The 23,539-nt window shown below is 42.6% G+C and overlaps 1 protein-coding gene across 1 annotated transcript; it reads right to left on the minus strand.

Moving 5' to 3' along the window:
• Nucleotides 1-1,585: 1,585 nt before the first annotated feature.
• irf8 (interferon regulatory factor 8) lies at nt 1,586-19,784 on the minus strand. Its single transcript, XM_003227119.3, has 9 exons — nt 19,698-19,784; nt 17,386-17,560; nt 16,271-16,454; nt 12,583-12,671; nt 11,011-11,125; nt 9,842-9,889; nt 7,384-7,752; nt 5,950-6,065; nt 1,586-4,177 (listed from the first exon to the last, which is right to left on the minus strand). Exons 1-9 carry the CDS (start codon nt 19,703-19,705, stop codon nt 4,013-4,015), a joined length of 1,269 nt encoding a protein of 422 aa, XP_003227167.2. The 5' UTR covers nt 19,706-19,784; the 3' UTR covers nt 1,586-4,012.
• Between the last annotated feature and the right edge of the window lie 3,755 nt (nt 19,785-23,539).

Here is a 23,539-nt window from a genome sequence, read left to right on the forward strand (position 1 = left end):
TGCCCAGCTCTTTAGCCGCTCCTCATAGGGCTTGTTCTCCAGACCCTTAATCATTTTAGTCGCCCTCCTCTGGACGCTTTCCAGCTTGTCAACATCTCCCTTCAACTGCGGTGCCCAAAATTGGACACAGTGTGATTCCAGGTGTGGTCTGACCAAGGCAGAATAGAATAAGGGGGAGCAGGACTTCCCTGGATCTAGACGCTATTCCCCTATTGATGCAGGCCAGAATCCCATTGGCTTTTTTAGCTGCCGCATCACATTGCTGGCTCATGTTCATCTTCCTCCCCACGAGGACTCCAAGGTCTTTTTCGCACACACTGCTGTCAAGCCAGGCATCGTCCCCCATTCTGTATCTTTGATTTCCATTTTTTCTGCCGAAGTGAAGTATCTTGCATTTGTCCCTGTTGAACTTCATTTTGTTAGTTTTGGCCCATCTCTCTAGTCTGTCAAGTGTCACGTATCTCATCCTCCTCCTTACATAATGCGAGAAGCCCCATCCTTATGCCAGGAGGATGGCTCGAGGAAGGCTGAGAGGTGCTAAGAGGACAGGCCGAGGATTGGGGAAGGAGATGAATGAGATCAGATAGGGATGTGCATCTAGAGCAGGCATGGGCCAACTTCGGCCCATTCCTAACCGCCTCAGGCCCCTTCCTTTTCCCCCTCAGCCGCTTAAGTGGCTGAGGGGGAAAAGGCCTGAGGCTGTTAGGAATGGGCCAAAGTTGGAGCCCAAAACACCCGAAGGGCCGAAGTTGACCCATGCCTGCTCTAGAGTATTGCAAAATTTTGCAACAGGCTTGTTTTGGAAACTGTCCGAAACAGCAACCTAACTCCAGGCGAGTGTGCAAAAAAAAGGCACTGTTGATTTTCTAACACATATTTTCACACATCTGAGAAAAAAGACACCAGAAGTTGGGAGGAAACAGATGCAGTTCTGGGTTCAGCAGCTTGATTTCTTTGAGCCAAACCTGACTGCTTCTCATACCATTTCGTTTTAGCTTTCCTGGGATCAGATACGATAGGATGATGGACAGCTGAGATTTTCCCTTTCCACTTCCCTACTTTTTTCGTCCACAAAGGAGACACAAAGCAGCTGATGTTTTCAGCCCAGATTGATGACAAGCAGGTCCGTAGCCGGAAAATAAATTCGGGAGGGGTTGAAACTTTTACTCCTGAATTTTAACCATGCCAAGTCACTTGTGACAACGAGTCCTTGATGGTAGTACTTCCTCATTCATTTCCACCCACTGCTGCCCATTTTATGGGTGTTTTAAATTAGTTAAATTAGCCTCCCCGCATAAAGCGGTACCTATATTTCCTACTTGACAGATGCAACTGTCTTTCAAGCTCCTTAGATCAACAAGCTAGGCTATTAAAGGTCAGGAGCTCAATCCGACCCGGGCTGGCTTCAAACTCATGACCTCTTGGTCAGTAGTGATTTATTGCAGCTGGCTACTAACCAGTTGCACCACAGCCCGGCCCCTCCTGAATATATATATATATATATATATATATATATATATATATATATATATATATATATGGCTACGAGGCCTGGTTTTACCCCATGAGAAAGCAGAGACGACGGTTTACAAAAGGCAAGTATTTATTAGCAGGTTCATTTGGTAGAACAATCACAACAAAATATTTAAAACGAGCAATGAAAATAAATATCAGCCTCCCATTTCACTTTTGTCATCTGCTTTCGAGAGCGGCATTGTCTGCATATGCAAAAAAAGCAGCACGGGATCAAAGCAATCCTTACCCTATTTTGGCTACAAATGCACCAAATTTATAAAACAAATGAACCTAGAGTATTGCTAACCATTATTGCTAAAGTATTATCATTTGCAGTGCACCCAGTCTTATCCTGCATGTACACATATAATGTTCACCTTTCCAATGTGCAATTACAAAACAAAGCATGTTAAATGGAAGATTTAGTTTAGAAGTTGAGGGAAAGCACAGATTTCCTATCAACATTGCTTTTCGTTACTTTAGGAAGCACCTCTTGCAAATGCATTGTTTTCTGAGAACATTTCATTCATTAACAAAGCTTAACGAGAACATACGAGGGTTGAATGAAAAGTAATGCCTCCACCTTCGTTACTTGGGTTTGGATGGAAGTATTTTAATAAATCAAATGCAGAAATAATCCTTAGAATGTGTTTTTTAACTACCACTGTTCATTTTTTCACATAATCACCAGACAATTGGATACATTTCTGCCAACGATGATCAAGTTTTCTGAAGCCGTCACAGATGAAGTTGACACTCTGTTTCTGCGACCGGCGTTTCACAGGAGCCATCGTGCACAGATCTTCCGATAGCCAAGCAAAACATAAATAATGTGACCCACATGTTCTTGTGAAATGCTGATTATGCTTGAAATTTCTCTCTGAATGATACCATGATCGTCCTGAATCTATCTGTCAACCTTTTGCTTGTCAAACTCAGTGGTTGAAATGCTTGAAATTTCTCTCTGAGTGATATGAATCAATCTGTCAATCTATTGCTTGTGAAACTCAGTGGTTGCTGTCACAGGATGTCCAACTCTTTGTCACGCAAGTCAGATGTTCCCACCTCAACATCTTTAAACTTACTTGTTCAACGACACACAGGACTCACATCAACACGATCCCCATAAACAGCTTGCATTCTCGATGAATCTACTTTGGGGCGACACCTTCTGCTGCCAAGAATTCAACGACTGCACGTTGCTTAAGTCGCATTGACCGACCGTCAGTACAGGGTTCCATACTTCGCACTTTAACAACACAACCGTTCAATGCTCAGGCTTCCCCGTCTGCGCAGGGTTCCATACTTCGTCCTTTAACAACACAACCGTTCAATGCTAAGGCTTCCCCATCTGCGCAGGGTTCCATACTTCGTCCTTTAACAACACAACCGTTGAATGCTAAGGCTTCCCTGAATGCGCAGGGTTCCATACTTTGCACTTTAACAACACAACTGTTGAATGCTAAGGCTTCCCCATCTGCACAGGGTTCCATACTTTGCACTTTAACAACACAACCGTTCAATACTAAGGCTTCCCCATCTGCGCAGGGTTCCATACTTCACCCTTTAACAACACAACCGTTCAATGCTAAGGCTTCCCCATCTGTGCAGGGTTCCATACTTTGCACTTTAACAACACAACCGTTCAATGCTAAGGCTTCTCCGTCTGCGCAGGGCTCCATACTTCGCACTTTAACAACACAACCGTTCAATGCTAAGGCTTCCCTGTCTGCGCAGGGCTCCATACTTCACACTTTAACAACACAACCGTTCAATGCTAAGGCTTCCCTGTCTGCGCAGGGCTCCATACTTCGCACTTTAACAACACAACCGTTCAATGCTAAGGCTTCCCCGTCTGTGCAGGGCTCCATACTTCGCACTTTAACAACACAACCATTCAATGCTAAGGCTTCTCCGTCTGCGCAGGGTTCCATACTTCGCACTTTAACAACACAACCGTTCAATGCTAAGGCTTCCCCGTCTGCACAGGGTTCCATACTTCGCCCTTTAACAACACAGGCTTCTCGCCAAATGTAACTAACCGTAGAGGAGAATCTACTGAACAAGCCAGGAAATCTGCCGCAAATCTGTTCATAGAATCATAGAATCATAGAATAGTAGAGTTGGAAGAGACCACATGGGCCATCTAGTCCAACCCCCTGCTAAGAAGCAGGAAATCGCATTCAAAGCACCCCCGACAGATGGCCATCCAGCCTCTGTTGAGGAGTTACGAAGGTGGAGGCATTACTTTTCATTCAACCCTCGTACTACATATTTTACACTTTATTGCATAGAGTAGGATTCTATGATTCACATTAACTGTGGGATTCAGGGTGTTTAAAAAAAAGCAACTTTATGCAGTTGTAGATACTGTGAACACCCTGCAACACCACCACAAATCCAGTGACCAAAAGGAAAATAGCTTCATGTGATGTAAGCATGTTACACAGGCACACTACGTGGGTTTTGGCCACAATGATGGATCCACAAGGAAGGCTCAGACAGTGATCTGCTGGTGTTCTCGGAAGAGGGCCCTTTGGTGCGTCACGCAGGAGTCCTGGAAGTTCCGGAACATGGGGTCGTAATGCGCATCCTCCACCATGGCGTTGCTCTCGCTCTTCCCGGCTTCCTCCACCAACTGCCGGATGCTCAGCTGCTCAATCTGGAGTCAGAAGAGGAGACAAGAGGCCTTGGTTTGCACCTGGAAAGGCTTCCAAAGACTGGGTTCCTAAGGCCATGGATGGGGAATACTAAGGTGTCTTTGGCTTCCTCTGAGAAAGCGAGATTAGGCTGGCACCCTCCCTGTCCATCTTTCGTAAGGACCTTAAAACATGGTTATTTCGATGCACTTTCGAATAAATAGTTCCAGTTAGACATTTAGATGCCACAACTATTGCACTTTATCAGTGATTCCTCCCTCGCTGATTTTAACTTCTAAATGAGATCCAATTGCCTTCCTTGGTTCCCTTTTGAAGAGTCTGCGTAATTTTTATCCTTACAGATTGTACACTATGCGCATACTCTAATGTTTTGATGTTTTATGCTGGCTTATACTGTTTATACTGTTTTTTACTGTTTTATATTGGCTTAATTATGTTGTATTTTAATGTATGTTATACTGCATTTTATTGTCCATTTCAACTGTGAAATTACCTTCCCCATTTCGGCACATTCTGCACTTTGCCCGGGATCTATGAATTAGTCTCCTGTTTTTAATATTGTATGTTTCATTTCGATTTTAACTATTGTTTTTACTGAGATTGATGTTTTTATTGGGATAATTGTTTTATTGCTGTGTTATTGATATTTGATTGTTTTATCAGGCTAGGCCCCATGTAAGCCGCCCCGAGTCCCTTCGGGGAGATGGGGCAGGGTATAAAAATAAAGTTGTTGTTGTTGTTATTATTATTATTATTATTATTATTATTATTATTATTATTATTATTATGCTGGGCTTGCCCCCATGTGAGCCGCCCCAAGTCCCCTTTGGGGAGATGGGAGGGGGATATAAAAATAAAGTTGTTGTTGTTGTTGTTGCTATTATTATTATTATTATTATTATTATTATTATTATTATTATTTGCCCAGGGTATATATCTATTTAAGTAGGGGTAGAAGAAGAAAAAGAGGAGGAGGAGGAGGAGGAGGAGGAAGAAGAAGAAGAAGGAGGAAGAAGAAGAAGAAGAAGAAGAAGAAGAAGAAGAAGAAGAAGAAGAAGAAGAAAGAGAGGAAGAGGAGGAGGAGGAAGAGAATGAAGGGGAAAGAGTAGAATTGGAGGAGGAAGAAGAAAGGAAAAGAAGAGGAGAAGGAGAAGAGGAGGAAGAAGGAGAAGAAGAGGAGGAAGGAGAAGGAAGAAGAAAGGAGAAAGAAGGAGGAGGAAATGTGGAGGAAGAAGAAAGGAGAAGAGGAGGAGGAGAAGGAAGAAGAGGAAGAAGAAGGAAGAGGAAGAAGAAGAAGAAGAAGAAGAAGAAGAAGAAGAAGAAGAAGAAGAAGAAAGAGAGGAAGAGGAGGAGGAGGAGGAAGAGAATGAAGGGGAAAGAGTAGAATTGGAGGAGGAAGAAGAAAGGAAAAGAAGAGGAGAAGGAGAAGAGGAGGAAGAAGAAGGAAGAAGAAGGAGAAGAAGAGGAGGAAGGAGAAGGAAGAAGAAAGGAGAAAGAAGGAGGAGGAAATGTGGAGGAAGAAGAAAGGAGAAGAGGAGGAGGAGAAGGAAGAAGAGGAAGAAGAAGGAAGGGGAAGAAAAAGAAGGAGAGGATGAAGGAGAATAAGAAGAAGAAATCGGGTGGACAGGAAGAACAAATAACTCTGGATGCAAGCCTTGAAAGTCAATAGATCCTATTGCTACAGATGGGGAAATGAAATACAATGAGAACTGGTCAAAGGAGAGCGATGCTGGAAGGAGCCAACACAAAGCCAGGCAGCGATGCTCATGCTCACCTCCACAAGAATCAGCTTGAAGCGCAACGGAGTGGCATCCGGAAACTCTTCCCCAAAACACAGGATGACTTTGCTGCTTGGGAACCGGCCTTGGTTGTTATAATACTGGTGAAGCTCTACAAGGAGACAATGGCAAGCATTTCGTGTCAGTAAGAAATACCTGGGCACGGAATATCTGGAAGCACAAAAGCTGATGGGACAAGAATGCAATGGCAGTGAAAAGGTGTATTTCTTTTTCATATATATGTATTATATTTATTATATTATATTATATTATATTATTTATTACTACCATCAAGTACCAACATCAAGAATATTAACAGCCTAGTTCGCTGTTGACCTAAGCAAAGACAGTTGCATTTAGGTACCACTTTATGTGGGGAGGCCAATTTAACTAAGTTACGACACCATAAAACCTCCCAGCAGTGTGCGGAAGAATGAGGAAATACTCCATCAAGGACTCGGTGTCACAAGTGGCCAATGAAACGACAGCTCCCCCTGTGGCCGGAATCGAGCATACGCTCATGAAGCCAGAAGCTGGAAAATGTTAAATTGCCTCTGTGTCTGTCACTATGTCATATGTCGAATGGCATTGAATATTAATAATAACAATAACTTTATTTTTATAATAATAAATTTATAATAATAAATAATAAATAATAAATTTACAGCCCGAAAGACATACAACAACCCAATAATAAATTTATTTTTATATCCCGCCACCATCTCCCCGCAGGGACTCGGGGCGGCTAACATGGGTTGAAGTCCAAATATCCACAATAAGCAAAATAAAGTACAGATTACAATAAAGATTAAAATAAAGTACAGATGTTTGCCATGTATATGTGCATAGTGATCCATCCTGAGTCCACTTCGGGGTGAGAGAGAAGGGTGGAATATAAATACTAATTTATACATATATAAATGTAATGTACGTTTGTAAGACTGAGTAAACAACAAAACCACTGAACCAAATCACACCAAATTTGGCCACAAAAGACGTAGTCGTCCAATCTATGTCTTTCAAACAAAAAAACCTGGAAAATTAGAGAACGAGGAAGAGCCGTTTTCAACCCTGGTTGCTGGTTAGAATGGTAGGCCCTGCCCCCTTTAGGCCCCGCCTACTTTGTCTCCTAGCAACCCCCTCGGCCACAATGGCGCCGGGGTACAGCCAGGGTTCAGGCTTTTGAGGCTGCAAGGCAAACAAAGCATTCCCATAAGCATTCCCATAAGCCACAGCAACGCGTGGCCGGGCACAGCTAGTAAATAATAATAAATAAGAGTGTGTGTCTTCTTTCTCGTTCCTCTTGACCACACTCTGACATTTGAGGATGTTGCAATGTTGGAAGGAGGACACGGCCCTGGGATAGACTTTCAAGGAAAAACCACAGCAAATACGTTAAAAAGCCCAAACGAGATCTTCTTCTCACGAACCTCGGAGGAAGTGGTTTGTGTCGAAGATGCTGACCACCTCGTCCCGGTCCAGCTTGTTGGGCCTGTCCTTGCAGGGCATGGTGTTGCCGCTCCAGAAGACCCGTCCCTGGCTCAGCCGCTTGATGAAGATGCCTTGCTTGTTGCCGTGGAGCAGGACGCCCCGCTCCAGGTGCCCAAAGAGCTTCTTGGTGATCTGCCGCTGGCGCTCATTGGCGATCACGTCCGCCGAGGGGAAGCGCACGTGCTCCAGCGTCTCCGGGGAGAACGGGGACTCGCCCAGGGAGATCCGGCAGCCCTCGGGGCGCGTGGTGGTGGCGCTGCCCACCAGCTTCCCTCCGTAGTAGAAGTTGATCACCATCTGGTAGTAGCCTGGGAAGGCGCAAGAAAGGCACACAACATTTTCCATCTCCAAATGCAGAGCTGCACATTAAATGATTGGATAAGATTGTAACCAATCTAGAGACTACAACAGTTTTATGTTAAGACTTATGTGAAGGGTTGTCTTGTTGTACACAGAGCCGGTCCAACAATGAGGCGAATTAAGCGGTCGCTTGGGGCGCAAAACATACAGGGGCATAGTCGAGGCTGCTTTTTCTGTTGATTTCTTTTAAAACATGCTGTTTTGGTGCTTAATTTGTAAAATCCTAATGTAATTTGATGTTTAATAGGCTTTTCCTTAATTCCTCCTTATTATCCAACATTTTCGTTTATCCAGTGCTTTTATTTTTCAGTGATTGGTTTGGGGGGGTGGGCGCCAAAATTCTGTTCGCTTACATTTGAAAATTACCTAGGGCCGGCTCTGGTTGTACATATATATGTTAAGAACTGTTTATTTACCTCGATTCAACGCTGCGACAACTATTTTGATTGTTATTAAGTCAACAATAAGACTTTATCTGGTTTGGATTTCTATTTGACTGAACTGACACTGAAACTATAAAGAGGAATAGTTTTTCCATAATACCTTTGCAAGTGTTGCTGAGTGTATTCCTTTATGTTAAAAATCATACTAATGTAGTTAAAGTGAATACAGGTAGTGGATACCTAAAGTAAAGTATTCATTGTAATATATACTACCGTGTTTCCCCGAAAATAAGACAGTGTCTTATATTAATTTTTGCTCCCAAAGATGCATTAGGTCTTATTTTCAGGGGATGTCTTATTTTTCTATGAAGAAGAATTCACATTTATTGTTGAACAAAAAATGAACATTTATTATACATCATAAACCAGCATAACCAGACAAACTGTGGGTCCTATCAAGAATTTCTTGTTACTACCAATATTTCCATATACAACACTTTATGGTACGTACATTTACCGATCCTGCATGCTCTGGTGTTCTGTTCGTTGTGCATGTTTCCAAACAAAAACTTTGCTAGGTCTTACTTTTGGGGGAGGCCTTATATTTAGCAATTCAGCAAAACCTCTACTAGGTCTTATTTTCTGGGGATGTCTTATTTTAGGGGAAACAGGGTATCAGTAAATATAAGAGATCCTAGAGGTCTATGATCTACCACTGTTTCTAATCAAATCCAATTTTGATTGATGTTAATAAGATACCATAATCCTCTTCTTTGGCAGCTTGCATAACAAGTGCCACTAAAAGTTATTTATATAGAAGATAATATTACATTACTAACATAGTACTCACACATTACATACCATACTATCCTTTTTACGTTTCACCATCTGGTAATAGGCTGGGAAGGCGCAAGAAAGGCACGCAACATTTTCCATCTCCAAATGCAGAGCTGCACATTAAATGCCTTATGCAATGCTGCGGCAATGTTGCACAACTCAGACAAGACAACAGATTTGCACATGCAAGTAAGCATCCTTGCACACTGTACGTCAACAAGTGGTAAGGAACACATATCCTGATAGAAATATCAACCTTCTTCAAGCCTCCACTAGTAATTTGTTTGTATATAATTCCGTTTGTTTACTATATTGTATGTTTTGGTATGCAGCTTTCCCTTTGCTCTATGTTTCTTGAGGTTGTGGGAGGGGCTACACACCACATGATCAGATCTGGGACTACTCTGAGCTCAGATTCCGTTTTAGAATAGAGAAATGCTTTAGCCATGAGATGCTTTAGACTTCAGACTCCATCAGGCACCATGTAAACCTTGGACTGCATGGGTATATTTTAGTATGTTTAGCCTCTTGAAAAGCTTCTCAAACACTCAGGCTACAACTTGGAGGAGACCCACTGAAGCCACAACAGGCAAACATCTCAAAGGTGTGAAGATGGGGAGGAAACAAAGCACTCGTAAACAAGAACTCAGTGTGTTTCATCCGAGACATCGAATACACTAGAGGCTGTGTGATCCCATCCCATGAGGATTCTCCGGTATCTCTGAAACGCCAAAATAGCTCCGGCTGGAAAGGAAACGGGTTGGAACAAAGGCGAACGGCACCAGATGTGAACGAGAAGAGGAAGTGTACGGCTTACCTGCATGAATCGGCTCATAGCCCACAAATCCACTCATGAGGGATAAAGCTGTAAATTGTGAAAAGGAAGAAGAAACATGACATGGGTTGATCTGAACGTCTCGATTAGCACCGTGACTTCTGACTTTAAATGATTGTGGCAAAGGCTTGTGACTTGGGCTTTAGAAGGACATCGGTGCTCTCGGGAATCATATAGTAGCACCAGAACGTACCAGAACAAAGCCAGAGGAGTCCTAAAGTAGCAAGCAAGGGTTTAACTCCAGGCCGTCCCCAAGCTACGAACTAGATACATTCTGTAGGTTTGTTCTTAAGTTGAATGGGTATGTAAGTTAGAACAGGTACATTTTTATGTGTAATTTCAATCGAAAATACACTGAGACAGAGTATGTTTTGGATTCCAATGATCGTTCCTTAGAAACAGAGAAAAAGTCTATTTTTCTTGGGAATCGGCCTTCAACAGATGGGGAGTTTTCCCGCAATATCAGATTAGGTCTTTGCATGGGGGGAGTGAAGGATAGATTAATTTGGCATTCAGAAAGACTCCATGAGAAGTCCTTGAGACCTAGGTGTCAATGGCATGATCTCATGGCTTCTTGGTCGGGCCTGGGTTTAAATTAAGTGATGTTTACTTGATGTCTTCAGAGCAAATAACGTTGCCATAGAAACACAACAGTTTTGCTTTACTTTCTGTCTGTGTGATAACTGGATTTTGAAAAAAAATGCTTGTTTTGGAAACAAGGATTGGTGATAAAAATTTAATTTTCCCATGATAATAATTCTTTCAGGATTTCCCTTCTAGGAGAAGATTTCTCTCATTTCCTGTTGTCTCACCCCCCGTTCTTAACTAACTATGAGTCACATGTAAGTCGGATGTTTGTAACTCAGGATTGCCTGTACTGGACAAGGGGATAAAACAAGTCTATTGTCTTCCCAATACAAATGCTAACCCCTTCCCTATGATTCCACCCCCCTCTCTAGTTCCCAATTGAGATAATCTTACTCTTCCCAATAGGTTTAGGCAAAAGCAAGCTTCTGCAATATCTCCTAGCAGGTCTACTCTTCCCCGCGAACCACATTTGGATATTGGTTCCCTGCAATTGTTTCATGTTTCGTTGGAAAGTATAGAATGGGGATATTTATAGGCTTCCTAATGATATTGCAAAGTCTTACCTGGACTTGACTGATGGGTCCACCAATCGGGTATTGGGTGGTTTCTGCAATTATCCTGTGTTGGGGAAGGGCTTCGCTTTATGGTGCCAAGATATTCCTCCACAGTCGACTGTGGCTGAGGAGTGTGTAGGGAAAGAACATAGATCAATGCCATGATGATAGCTGGGAACATCTTAACAATCTTGTCGTGGAATATAGCAGTTCAGATGTTTCCCCAAGAAATACCCCACTTGTGTTCTATGGCTAGAAAAGGGGTGTAAATCCTGTAGCACTCCTTATGTTTGGGGATTATCAGCATGTCTCACCATCTCGTTAAACTGTGAAAATCCAGCAATATCTGGAGAACAATATCTGGGTATATAATCCAGTTCGTCTGTAAATACAGCTTGAATGTCCCTTATCTAGAACTCTCAAATACAGTAGAGTTCTGGTTATTTGACTTCCAGTTATCCGATGGTCCGTATTATCCAACATGCAGGCCGCATCACCCCAGGCACTTGCTGGAGGGATGAGATGCGTCCGGCGCAGACTTTTCCCTCCCGGCAAGCACCCAGCGCAGATCTATTGTGACCTACTTGCTCTTCAGCACAATGAACTGATTGAATAAGTGAACAATTATATATAGAACATATATCGTTGAGCTACAGTCATTTTTGATGTATGGATTATGTTTATTACAATTGTGAGTTCTCCCGGCAAGCACCCAGCACTTTGGAGAAGCCTGTTACATGTTGCAAGGCAGTAACATGCAGTGGGCTTCTCTAAACTGGTTGCTTGCTGGGAGGGAAAACTCTCATCCCTCCCGGCAAGCACCCAGCACCTTGGAGAAGCCTGTTACATGTTGCAAGGCAGTAACATGCAGTGGGCTTCTCCAAGCTGGTTTCTTGCCAGGAGGGAAAACTCTCGTCCCTCCCAGCAAGCACCCGGCACTTTAGAGAAGCCGGTTGCATGTTGCAAGGCAGTAACATGCAGTGGGCTTCTCTAAACTGGTTGCTTGCTGGGAGGGAAAAGTCTCATCCCTTCCGGCAAGCACCCGGCACTTTGGAGAAGCCAGCTGCATGTTGCAAGGCAGTAACATGCAGTGGGCTTCTCCAAGCCGGTTGCTTGCCAGGAGGGAAAAGTCCCGTGTGTCCCAGCAAGCACCCAGCACTTTGGAGAAGCCTATTACATGTTGCAAGGCAGCAACATGCAGAGTGCTTCTCGAAGCCGGTTGCTTGCTGGAAGGGAAAAGTTCCGTCCCGCCCAGCCAAGCACCCTGCTTGGAAAAGCCCCCAGCGTGTTGCTGCCTAGAAAAACAGTTGTTTTTCTAGGCAGCAGCAAGCCTTTCCAAGCCCGGTGCTTGCCGGGAAGGATATTAGGGCCTCCTGGAACTCTACTGTAATTCAAAAGTGGAAGAAATGCAGTCAAAGGGAAATAATTGTTCTAAATCACATCCCCGTGAAAACCCACTGGGTGATTTGGGACAAGTCACACTCTCTCAGCCTCAGAAGAAGACAATGGCAAAACCCATCCGAACAAATCTCTCCAAAATGAAAACCTCTGGGAAAGAAAGGAGGGAAAGAACTGAATCACCTCTTTGACCAAGTCGTCCATTGCGGAAACGCTGCACTCCATGTCCGTGATTTCGCCCAGGCTGCACCCGCTTCCTATCCCCATTTTGCCTGGAAAAAAAGGCACAATATCAGGGAAAGTTGGTGCTTGTCTTGAAGCTTTGTATGAGGGGCAGTGTCTCTGCATGAGAACAGGAAAAGAGCGGCTGAGACATATGGTCAGAGCAAAGAGCAAAAGAGCAACATGGGCGAATTACTGAGAAAAATCAGGCCACAAACTTCCTCCTTTGCATTTGGCAAGGTTTGGGAAAATAAAACTTTTTGGATGACGTTATGAGTGGCCATCTTTGTTGGTGGATTCGAGCAATTTCAGTTTAAATACTAATCAGCTCTGAAGTTTGGTGCAAGTGTATAGGGTTCTTCAGAACTGGGTTTGAGTCCCATATTAATGACATCAGACACGTGACAGCCACCCCCCTCCCTGATCAAATTATTAAAGTATAAACATTGGTGTTGCGGCGGAGCGTTCCACAGGTTAGCGTCGCTTTTATTTTTTTAGTATAAATGAATTGTGAATGTCGGAGGTCTGAAGATACCCAGCAGAAGCTATCAGCTCTAGGAGACTCTTCAAACTCCTTTTTAGTATAATAAAATAATAATAATAATATTTATTTATATACCAGTACGGTGGTAGATGTTTCTGTATCTCATTTCATACAATATTGCAGTATGGTGGTTGACTGCCTTCATATGATTCTAAAGTTATGGTGACCCTATCCATGGGAGACCTCCAAGTCTCCCCATCCTTAAGAGACCTGCTCAAATCTTACAGACTTAGAAAAGCCATGGTTTTCTTGGAGTCTTTCCATCCATAATGCATTCCCCTTATTTTCCTAGGTGTAGTCTCACGTTTGTAGGAACACAACAGGAGGGCTGTTGTGACTCAGCCTTTGTGTGACTTTGATGAGGATTCTGGGATGCAAGTGCATAATGATGGGATTCAGGTTCAGGATGAGTTTCAAGATGTTTCTGATGGGAATTATGGGATTCATGTGCAGAGTGTTCCTGCTGTGGGAGATGAAGAGCAGGGAGGTTTTCCCATGGGAAGAAATGATGTTGTTTCTGATGATGGTTTTCAGGTGCAAGAGGCAGAAAGGGAGAGTAGCTCCCAGCCTCAGCCTGATAACACTAATAAGCTCAGTGGCCTTGGTGATGAGGCCGCTTTTCTTGATCAAAGCCTCCAAATAGCAAATAAGAGGGAGGGCAAAGGGCGAAGAAATGCCTTCATATCATGTTATTAAAACAGTCTGCTGAGAGGGAGATCTTTGTCAAAGCAATTTCCTTGCTTGAATCAAGAACCAAGCCTGCTTTCCTGTATTACCTTGTAGCCTGGATGTATTTTCGTTGCTGGGACTTTGGCTTCTTTGGAAAGGACCTTGCTTGAAAGCTGAACTTTTACCTTTTATGAACTATCTTTTCCCTATTTTCTAATAAAAGACTACGTTTCTGTGTTCAACCTGGTGTCTTTAGCAAAGTGAAGCTAACCTGAAGTGCGACAAGGGCTTCCGCATCCCACCCGTAAATAACGCAGACCCTACTTGACGAAATACTACAAGGCAGGGGGTTATAGCAAAGCAAAAAAGAGATTTCCAGAAACGCTTGTGTTGGAGCCCAACTCAGGTGCGCTCGACGGGAGGGAGGGAAGGGCTTCTTGACAACTCGCTTTTGCACGCTTGAGAAGAAACCACACCAAAGAAAGCCACAGACAAAAATAAAAATGCGGCTCGTGTAATACTGGTCATTTCAGAGACAGCCGCTCTGTGTTCTGTTACCGTAACCACAAGAGGCAGCTCTGCTTCGCTGCAATAAAAGGCAATAAAAGACTTGGTTGCTCCTCTTGCTGCTGAGCCTTCCCATCGGGGAGACTGAGGCAACCGCCTCAGGCAGCAAATGCTGGAGGACGGCCCTTTGACCACTGCTCTCCCCTTAAAGCCGGTTGTACGAGATATGTGTCACGCAGTTTGTTGCACATCCTCTACACCAGGCATGGGCAAATTGTGGCTGAGGGGGGGAAAGGAAGGGGCCTGAGGCTGTTAGGAATGGTGGGAGTTGAAGTCCAAAACACCAAAAAGCCCAAGTTGGCCCATACCTGCTATAGAATGCCTATAGGAACATAAAGTCCAGCAAGAAGCATTGATGCTTTGGATGCAGATAAAGCATTTGATAACCTCCATTGGACTTTTACAGATAGGCTGTTAGGAATGGTGGGAGTTGAAGTCCAAAACACCAAAAAGCCCAAGTTGGCCCATACCTGCTATAGAATGCCTATAGGAACATAAAGTCCAGCAAGAAGCATTGATGCTTTGGATGCAGATAAAGCATTTGATAACCTCCATTGGACTTTTACAGATAGGCTGTTAGGTATGGTGGGAGTTGAAGTCCAAAACACCAAAAAGCCCAAGTTGGCCCATACCTGCTATAGAATGTCTATAGAAGCATAAAGTCCAGCAAGAAGCTTTGATGTTTTGGATGCAGATAAAGCATGTGATAACATCAATTGGATTTTTACGAATAGGCTATTAGGAATGGTGGGAGTTGAAGTCCAAAACACTGAAGGGCCCAAGTTGGTCCATGCCTGGTCTACACTAAACTGTTGCCTTCAGGTGACCTGGACACCCTTCTTCCATTCCTGGAGAAGACCCTTTGGATTGCAAGAAATGGCTCCAAGAGCAAAGCAACCCTAAGGCCTCCCTAGAAGCCAAGGTACCTAAACTGAAGCCGTCCTACTTTGGTCCTATCCTGAGATAACATGACTCACTAGAGAAGACACCAATGCTTGGGAAGGTGGAAGGCAGCAGGAAAAGAGGGGGAAGAAAACCATGGTTGTCCTAAATCTGTAAGATTTGAGCAGGTCTCTTGAGGACAGGAGGACGTGGAGGTCTCACATGGATAGGGTCACTATAATGTTAGGATGATATGAAGGCAGTCAACCACCGCTCTGCAATATTGTTTGAAACATCTTCCTAATTAAAATGTGACAGCATCGAAATGCTAGTTTGGAGCATCTAGATGTGGAACGGTGAAGGCAACAGATGTTTTGACCTACAGTGGTCATGGACAACTTGCGTTCCTACAAACGTTAGACTACACCTAGGAAAATAGGAGGAATGCATGGATTGAAGGACTCCAAGAAAACCATGGCTGTAAGATTTGAGCAGATCTCTTAAGGATGGGAGAGATTTGGAGGTCTCCCATGGATAGGGTCACCATAACTTTAGGATGATATGAAGGCAGTCAACCACCGTACTGCAATATTGTATGAAATGAGATACAAAAACATCTTCCTAATTAAAATGTAACAGAATCAAAATGTTAATTCAGTGCATCTAGATGTCGAATGGTGAAGGCAACAGATGTTTTGACCTACAGTGGTCATGGACAGCTTGAGTTCCTACAAACGTTAGATTACACCTCACATTGTCCTTCACCACCAACTCCTCTGGCTAAGGTTAGAGCTGGCTGGTGTTGCAGATCCAACAACAGCTGGAAACTCTCAAATATTTTCCATAACTTCTTGAAACAAATGTCCTCACACCTTCAATCTACAGCAGCAGAACCCCACAAGAAAAACACTGTGAGAACTCTGCTGACTGTATGGAGCCACACCGTGAGATTCAGCTGAGTATAGGGTTTGGTTTCACAAGACTCACATTTCTGTTCTTCCTCCGGAACGATGCGGTAGACTTTGTAGGGCTCCGAGATGTCCAGCTGGGACCGGTCGGTCACTTCTTCAAAGTCCGGGCTCTTATTCAAGGCACAGCGCAACCTCGTCTTCCAAGTGGCCGGTTCGGCTTTGTCGCCTTCCTTGAATTTCCCCTTGAAGACGGCCCAGGCCTGAGGGATAAACCATAGGATTTCTCAGTAGGGTTTGCTGTTTGCTGGGAACAGTCTTCCAACAAAGAAAGACTCTAAGCAAGGCCTTTCCAAGGAGCCAAGGTGCTTTGACGGGTACTTTTGAACCCCATTCGTGTTTCTTTACATTGTTTTTCTACGTCAGGGATGGATAAAATATTAATAGAGACTGAACACGGCCCCATTGAAGTGGCCTCCCAAATCTAGCAAGGCAATCTCAAATCCTCTGACTTGAAATCACCAAACAAACACATAGACACGCAATCAAATCTCACCAAAAGCTAAGCATTGACATTCCAGATCACCAAGTGCAAGTCACAGGGGTTAATGGTGTGAAAATTTGGCACAAATACCCGATACACCCAAATCTGAATACTGGTGGGGTTGGGGAGGGATTGATTTTGTCATTTGGGAGTTGTAGTTGCCGGGAGTTGTAGTTTACCTACAATCAAAGAGGATTCAGAACTCCACCAACGATGGGATTGAACCAAACTTGGCACACAGAAATCCCACGACCAACGGAAAATACTGGAAGGATTTCATGGGCATTGCCCTTGAGTTTGGGAGTTGTAGTTCGCCTACATCCAGAGAGTACTTTGGACTCAAACAACGATGGATCTGGACCAAACTTGGCACAAATAATCAATGTGCCCAAATGTGAACACTGGCGGAGTTTGGGGAAAATACACCTTGACATTTGGGAGTTGTAGTTGCTGGGATTTATAGTTCACCTACAATCAAAGAGCTTAAGCATCTGAGGGGGGAAAGGAAGAGGCCTGAGGCTGTGAGGAATGGTGGGAGTTGCAGTCCCAAACATCTGGAGGGCCAAAGTTGGACCATGCCGGGTCTAGAAATTATACAGCTCAGAAAGAAATGTTTTGCTGCCTGTCAATGTTGACGACGAAAGAAGTACCTTGAATATGGATGCATCCACCTCCTGGTTGTAATCCTGCTTCCCGGCATGTTTCCACGGGATCCGGAACATGGTTTTCTCATCATTCTCCCAGATCAGACCGGAATACAAGCCGCTGTCGATTTGTTCAATGAGCCACTGTCTCAGCCGCCTGCCGCCGTTTCGGTCACACATCCTGCAAATGGGAGGATTCGGAAGACTTTTGTCAAGTCGTTCCCACATTCATGAAGTTACTCCTAACCATCACATTGGAAATATTTGAGTTTGTTATGCAAGGGTTTTTTTCTTTTTTCTTAGAAAAAATGGGTTCCCATGGTGCAGCATGATACTAAATCTCCTTTGACCAGAAGCTGGTCACTCGGAGTGGCTCTGGTGTCCTCCATTGTGTATTATACACAATAATAATAATAATAATAATAATAATAATAATAATAATAATAATAATATAAAATAATAATAATATAAAATAATAATAATAATAATAATAATAATAATAATAATAATAATAATCTGGCCCTTTTTTTATACTCGGGTGAGGGTCCTGGTTGGCTTATATTTGGGTCAGCTTATACTCTCCTTCAGGAGAGCTAAAGCAGGGTATAAATAAACAGAATAATAACATAAATAATCGTAACATAATAATAATATATTATAATTATTTAAATTGCAAGGTATGTATAAACACAATAATAAGCCGCCCCGGGTCCCTCTGGGGAGATGGTGGCGGGGTACAAAAATAAAATAATAATAATAATAATTATTATTATTATTATTATTATTATTATTATTATATAAATAATACTATATAATAATAATAATAATAATAATAATAATAATAATAATAATTTAAATTGTATGCTGATGCTTTTATGTTAAGCTGCTTTGAGTCTCCTTCAGGAGAGATAAAGCATAATAATACATTATTATTATTATTATTATTTAAATTGCAAGGTATGCACAAACATAATAATAATATAAATAATATATATACACTGTATTATAATAATAATAATTTAAATTGTATGCTGATGCTTTTATGTTAAGCTGTTTTGAGTCTCCTTCGGGAGAGATAAACTGTAATAATACATTATTATTATTATTTAAATTGCAAGGTATGCACAAACATAATAATAATATAAATAATATATATATTATGATAATAATAATTTAAATTGTATGCTGATGCTTTTATGTTAAGCTGCTTTGAGTCTCCTTCGGGAGAGATAAAGTGTAATAATACATCATTATTATTATTATTATTATTATTATTATTATTATCATTTAAATTGCAAGGTATGCATAAACATAATAATAATAATATAAATAATAATAATAATAATAATAATAATAATAATAATAATAATAATAATAATACATCACACAGTCCTAGACACTTGGGAAGTGTTCGATTTGTGATTTTGTGATATGAAATCCAGCATGTCTATCTTGTTTGCTGTGACATAACAAAATAATAATAAAAACTAATTGTATGCTGATGTTTTATGTTAAGCTGTTTTGAGTCTCCTTCGGGAGAGGTAAAGCGTAATACTACATTATTATTATTGTTTAAATTGCACAGTATGCATAAACATAATAACAATATAAATAATATATATATATATATATATATATATATAATTTAAATTGTATGCTGATGCGTTTATGTTAAGCTTTTTTGAGTCTCCTTCGGGAGAGATAAAGCATAATAATACATTATTATTATTATTATTATTATTTAAATTGCAAGGTATGTATAAACATAATAACAATATAAATAATATATATATATATATATTATAATAATTTAAATTGTACGCTAATGCTTTTATGTTAAGTTGTTTTGAGTCTCCTTCGGGAGAGATAAAGCGTAATAATACATTATTATTATTGTTTAAATTGCACAGTATGCATAAACATAATAACAATATAAATTATATATATATATATATATATTAAAAAATTGTATGCTGATGCTTTTATGTTAAGCTGCTTTGAGTCTCTTTTGGGAGCGATAAAGCGTAATAATACATTATTATTATTGTTTAAATTTCACAGTATGCATAAACATAATAACAATATAAATTATATATATATATATATATATATTAAAAAATTGTATGCTGATGCTTTTATGTTAAGCTGCTTTGAGTCTCTTTTGGGAGCGATAAAGCAGGGTATGAATAAAATAATAAAATAATAAAAATAATAATTTACAATAATAATTAAGTAGAAAGCCAAGCAGAAAGCCCTTTTGTGTTCCGACCCCCTTTTCCCTCCCACGCGTGGACACTGGACACTAGGGCAGCACTGACCTCCACATCTGGGCAGCTTCCACCAAGGATGAGGTCCTTCTCCCAGCCTGCAAAGACTTTTCCCTTCCCAAAATGTATTTGTCGGCTTCTATATCTTATATGAAGAAGTCGGGGCGTGGGTGGGTGGGGGGCGTGGGCTTGCATCTGGGGCACCCACTCACTCTCTCTCTCTCAGCCAATGAGAAAACTCCCAGGAAGGAAGGACAGAAAGCCACAGCCAATAGGAGCAAGGTCCGCGCGGATCCCTTTTCCAAGCATCGCTTTCTTTTCCCAGAAAGGAAGGCAACGTTGAAAGTCTCTCCCTCGTTGGCACTTTGGAAGGACTACAACTCACACCATGCCAGGTGAAACTCCACCAGTCCTTGGAAGGACTACAACTCCCACCATGCCAGGTTCACCCCCTGAAACTCCACCAGTCTTTAAAGTTTGTGATGTTGGGCAAGTTTGCTTTGGATGCATCATGGGTGTGGGGTTCATTATCATCCCTAGCCGGAGGGTGAACTACAACTCCCAGTATTCTGAGTCAGTCCCCTCCAACCTTTCCAGTAGGTTGGGTTACTCATGGAGGTTCTGTGTGCCAAGTTGGGTCCAGATCCATCATCCGTGGTCACAGTTTCTCTGGTTGGGTGAACTACAACTCCCAGAAAGGAAGGTCACTTCCCTAATCCTAATGCAAACCCCTCCAGAAAGCAAAATTTGGCATATCAGGTCTATGTGCCAAGTTGGGTCCAGATCCATCATCCATGGTCACAGTTTCCCAGGTTGGGTGAACTACAACTCCCAGAAAGGAAGTTCAGTTCCCTAACTCCAACTCAAACTTTTCTAGTCATCAAATTTCGGCATATCAGGTCTGTATGCCAAGTTTGGTCCAGATCCATCATCCGTGGTCACAGTTTCCCTGGTTGGATGAACTACAACTCCCAGAAAGGAAGGTCACTTCCCGAATCCTAATGCAACCCTCTCCAATAAGCAAAATTTGGCATAGACTCGGGCTGTGGCGCAGGCTGGAGAGCAGCTGCAATGAATCACTGCAATGAATCATTCTGACCAGGAGGTTATGAGTTCGAGGCCCGCTCGGAGCCTATGTTTGTCTTGTCTTTGTTCTATGTTCAAAGGCATTGAATGTTTGCCTATATGTGTAATGTGATCCGCCCTGAGTCCCCTTCGGGGTGAGAAAGAAGGGCGGAAGATAAATGCTGTAAATAAATAAATAAATATCAAGTCTATGTGCCAAGTTTGGTCCAGATCCATGATCCGTGGTCACAGTTTCCTTGGTTGTGGGTGAACTACAACTCCCAGAAAGGAAGGTCACTTGACTTCCCTAATCCTAACCCAAACTCCCCCAATAATCAAATGTCGGCATATCAGGTCTGTGTGCCAAGTTTGGTCCAGATCCATCATTGTTTGGCTTCACAGTGCTCTCTAGATGTAGGAGAACTACAACTCCCACAATGCAAGGTGAGTTTCCACCAAAAACCTCTAGTATTTTGTCCATGAGGGCTCTGTGTGCCATGTTTGGCCCAGATCCATCATTGTTTGGCTTCACAGTGCTCTCTAGATGTAGGTGAACTATACATCCCAAAACCTACAGCTCCCAAGTGTCCAGGCCAATTTCCCTCAAAACCTACCAGCATTCACATTGAGGCATATTGAGTATGCATACCAAGTTTGGTCCAGATCCATCATTGTTTGGCTTCACAGTGCTCTCTAGATGTAGGAGAACTACAACTCCCACAATGCAAGGTGAGTTTCCACCAAAAACCTCTAGTATTTTGTCCATGAGGGCTCTGTGTGCCATGTTTGGCCCAGATCCATCATTGTTTGGCTTCACAGTGCTCTCTAGATGTAGGTGAACTATACATCCCAAAACCTACAGCTCCCAAGTGTCCAGGCCAATTTCCCTCAAAACCTACCAGCATTCACATTGAGGCATATTGAGTATGCATACCAAGTTTGGTCCAGATCCATCATTGTTTGGCTTCACAGTGCTCTCTAGGTGTAGGTGAACTATACATCCCAGAACCTACAGCTCCCAAGTGTCCAGGCCAATTTCCCTCAAAACCTACCAGCATTCACATTGAGGCATATTGAGTATGCATACCAAGTTTGGTCCAGATCCATCATTGTTTGGCTTCACAGTGCTCTCTAGGTGTAGGTGAACTATACATCCCAAAACCTACAGCTCCCAAGTGTCCAGGCCAATTTCCCTCAAAACCTACCAGCATTCACATTGAGGCATATTGGGTATGCATACCAAGTTTGGTCCAGATCCATCATTGTTTGGCTTCACAGTGCTCTCTAGATGTAGGTGAACTATACATCCCAGAACCTACAGCTCCCAAGTGTCCAGGCCAATTTCCCTCAAAACCTACCAGTATTCACATTGAGGCATATTGGGTATGCATACCAAGTTTGGTCCAGATCCATCATTGTTTGGCTTCACAGTGCTCTCTAGGTGTAGGTGAACTATACATCCCAAAACCTACAGCTCCCAAGTGTCCAGGCCAATTTCCCTCAAAACCTACCAGCATTCACATTGAGGCATATTGAGTATGCATACCAAGTTTGGTCCAGATCCATCATTGTTTGGCTTCACAGTGCTCTCTAGGTGTAGGTGAACTATACATCCCAGAACCTACAGCTCCCAAGTGTCCAGGCCAATTTCCCTCAAAACCTACCAGCATTCACATTGAGGCATATTGAGTATGCATACCAAGTTTGGTCCAGATCCATCATTGTTTGGCTTCACAGTGCTCTCTAGGTGTAGGTGAACTATACATCCCAAAACCTACAGCTCCCAAGTGTCCAGGCCAATTTCCCTCAAAACCTACCAGCATTCACATTGAGGCATATTGGGTATGCATACCAAGTTTGGTCCAGATCCATCATTGTTTGGCTTCACAGTGCTCTCTAGATGTAGGTGAACTATACATCCCAGAACCTACAGCTCCCAAGTGTCCAGGCCAATTTCCCTCAAAACCTACCAGTATTCACATTGAGGCATATTGGGTATGCATACCAAGTTTGGTCCAGATCCATCATTGTTTGGCTTCACAGTGCTCTCTAGGTGTAGGTGAACTATACATCCCAAAACCTACAGCTCCCAAGTGTCCAGGCCAATTTCCCTCAAAACCTACCAGCATTCACATTGAGGCATATTGGGTATGCATACCAAGTTTGGTCCAGATCCATCATTGTTTGGCTTCACAGTGCTCTCTAGATGTAGGTGAACTATACATCCCAGAACCTACAGCTCCCAAGTGTCCAGGCCAATTTCCCTCAAAACCTACCAGTATTCACATTGAGGCATATTGGGTATGCATACCAAGTTTGGCCCAGATCCATCATTGTTTGGCTTCACAGTGCTCTCTAGATGTAGGTGAACTATACATCCCAAAACCTACAGCTCCCAAGTGTCCAGGCCAATTTCCCTCAAAACCTACCAGCATTCACATTGAGGCATATCGGGTATGCATACCAAGTTTGGCCCAGATCCATCATTGTTTGGCTTCACAGTGCTCTCTAGATGTAGGTGAACTACAACTCCCACAACTCAAGGTGAGTTCCCCCCAAAGACTTCCAGTATTTTGTTTTGTCCATGAAGGCTCTGTGTACCAAGTTTAGTCCAATTCCATCTTGGGTGGAGTTCAGAGTGGTCCTTGATTGCAGGTGAACTATACATCCCAGAACCTACAGCTCCAAAGTGTCCAGGCCAATTCCCCTGAAAACCCCAAAGAGCATGCAATTAAGTTCACAGAAGGAACTGGAGAGATGCAATTGAAAGTTTCCAGTCACATGAATGGTAGTAGATCAGTGGCCTTTCATTGGTGTGGACGGGCGGC

The sequence above is a fragment of the Anolis carolinensis genome, unplaced genomic scaffold, assembly GCF_035594765.1.
Source record: "Anolis carolinensis isolate JA03-04 unplaced genomic scaffold, rAnoCar3.1.pri scaffold_9, whole genome shotgun sequence".
NCBI lineage: Eukaryota > Metazoa > Chordata > Lepidosauria > Squamata > Dactyloidae > Anolis > Anolis carolinensis.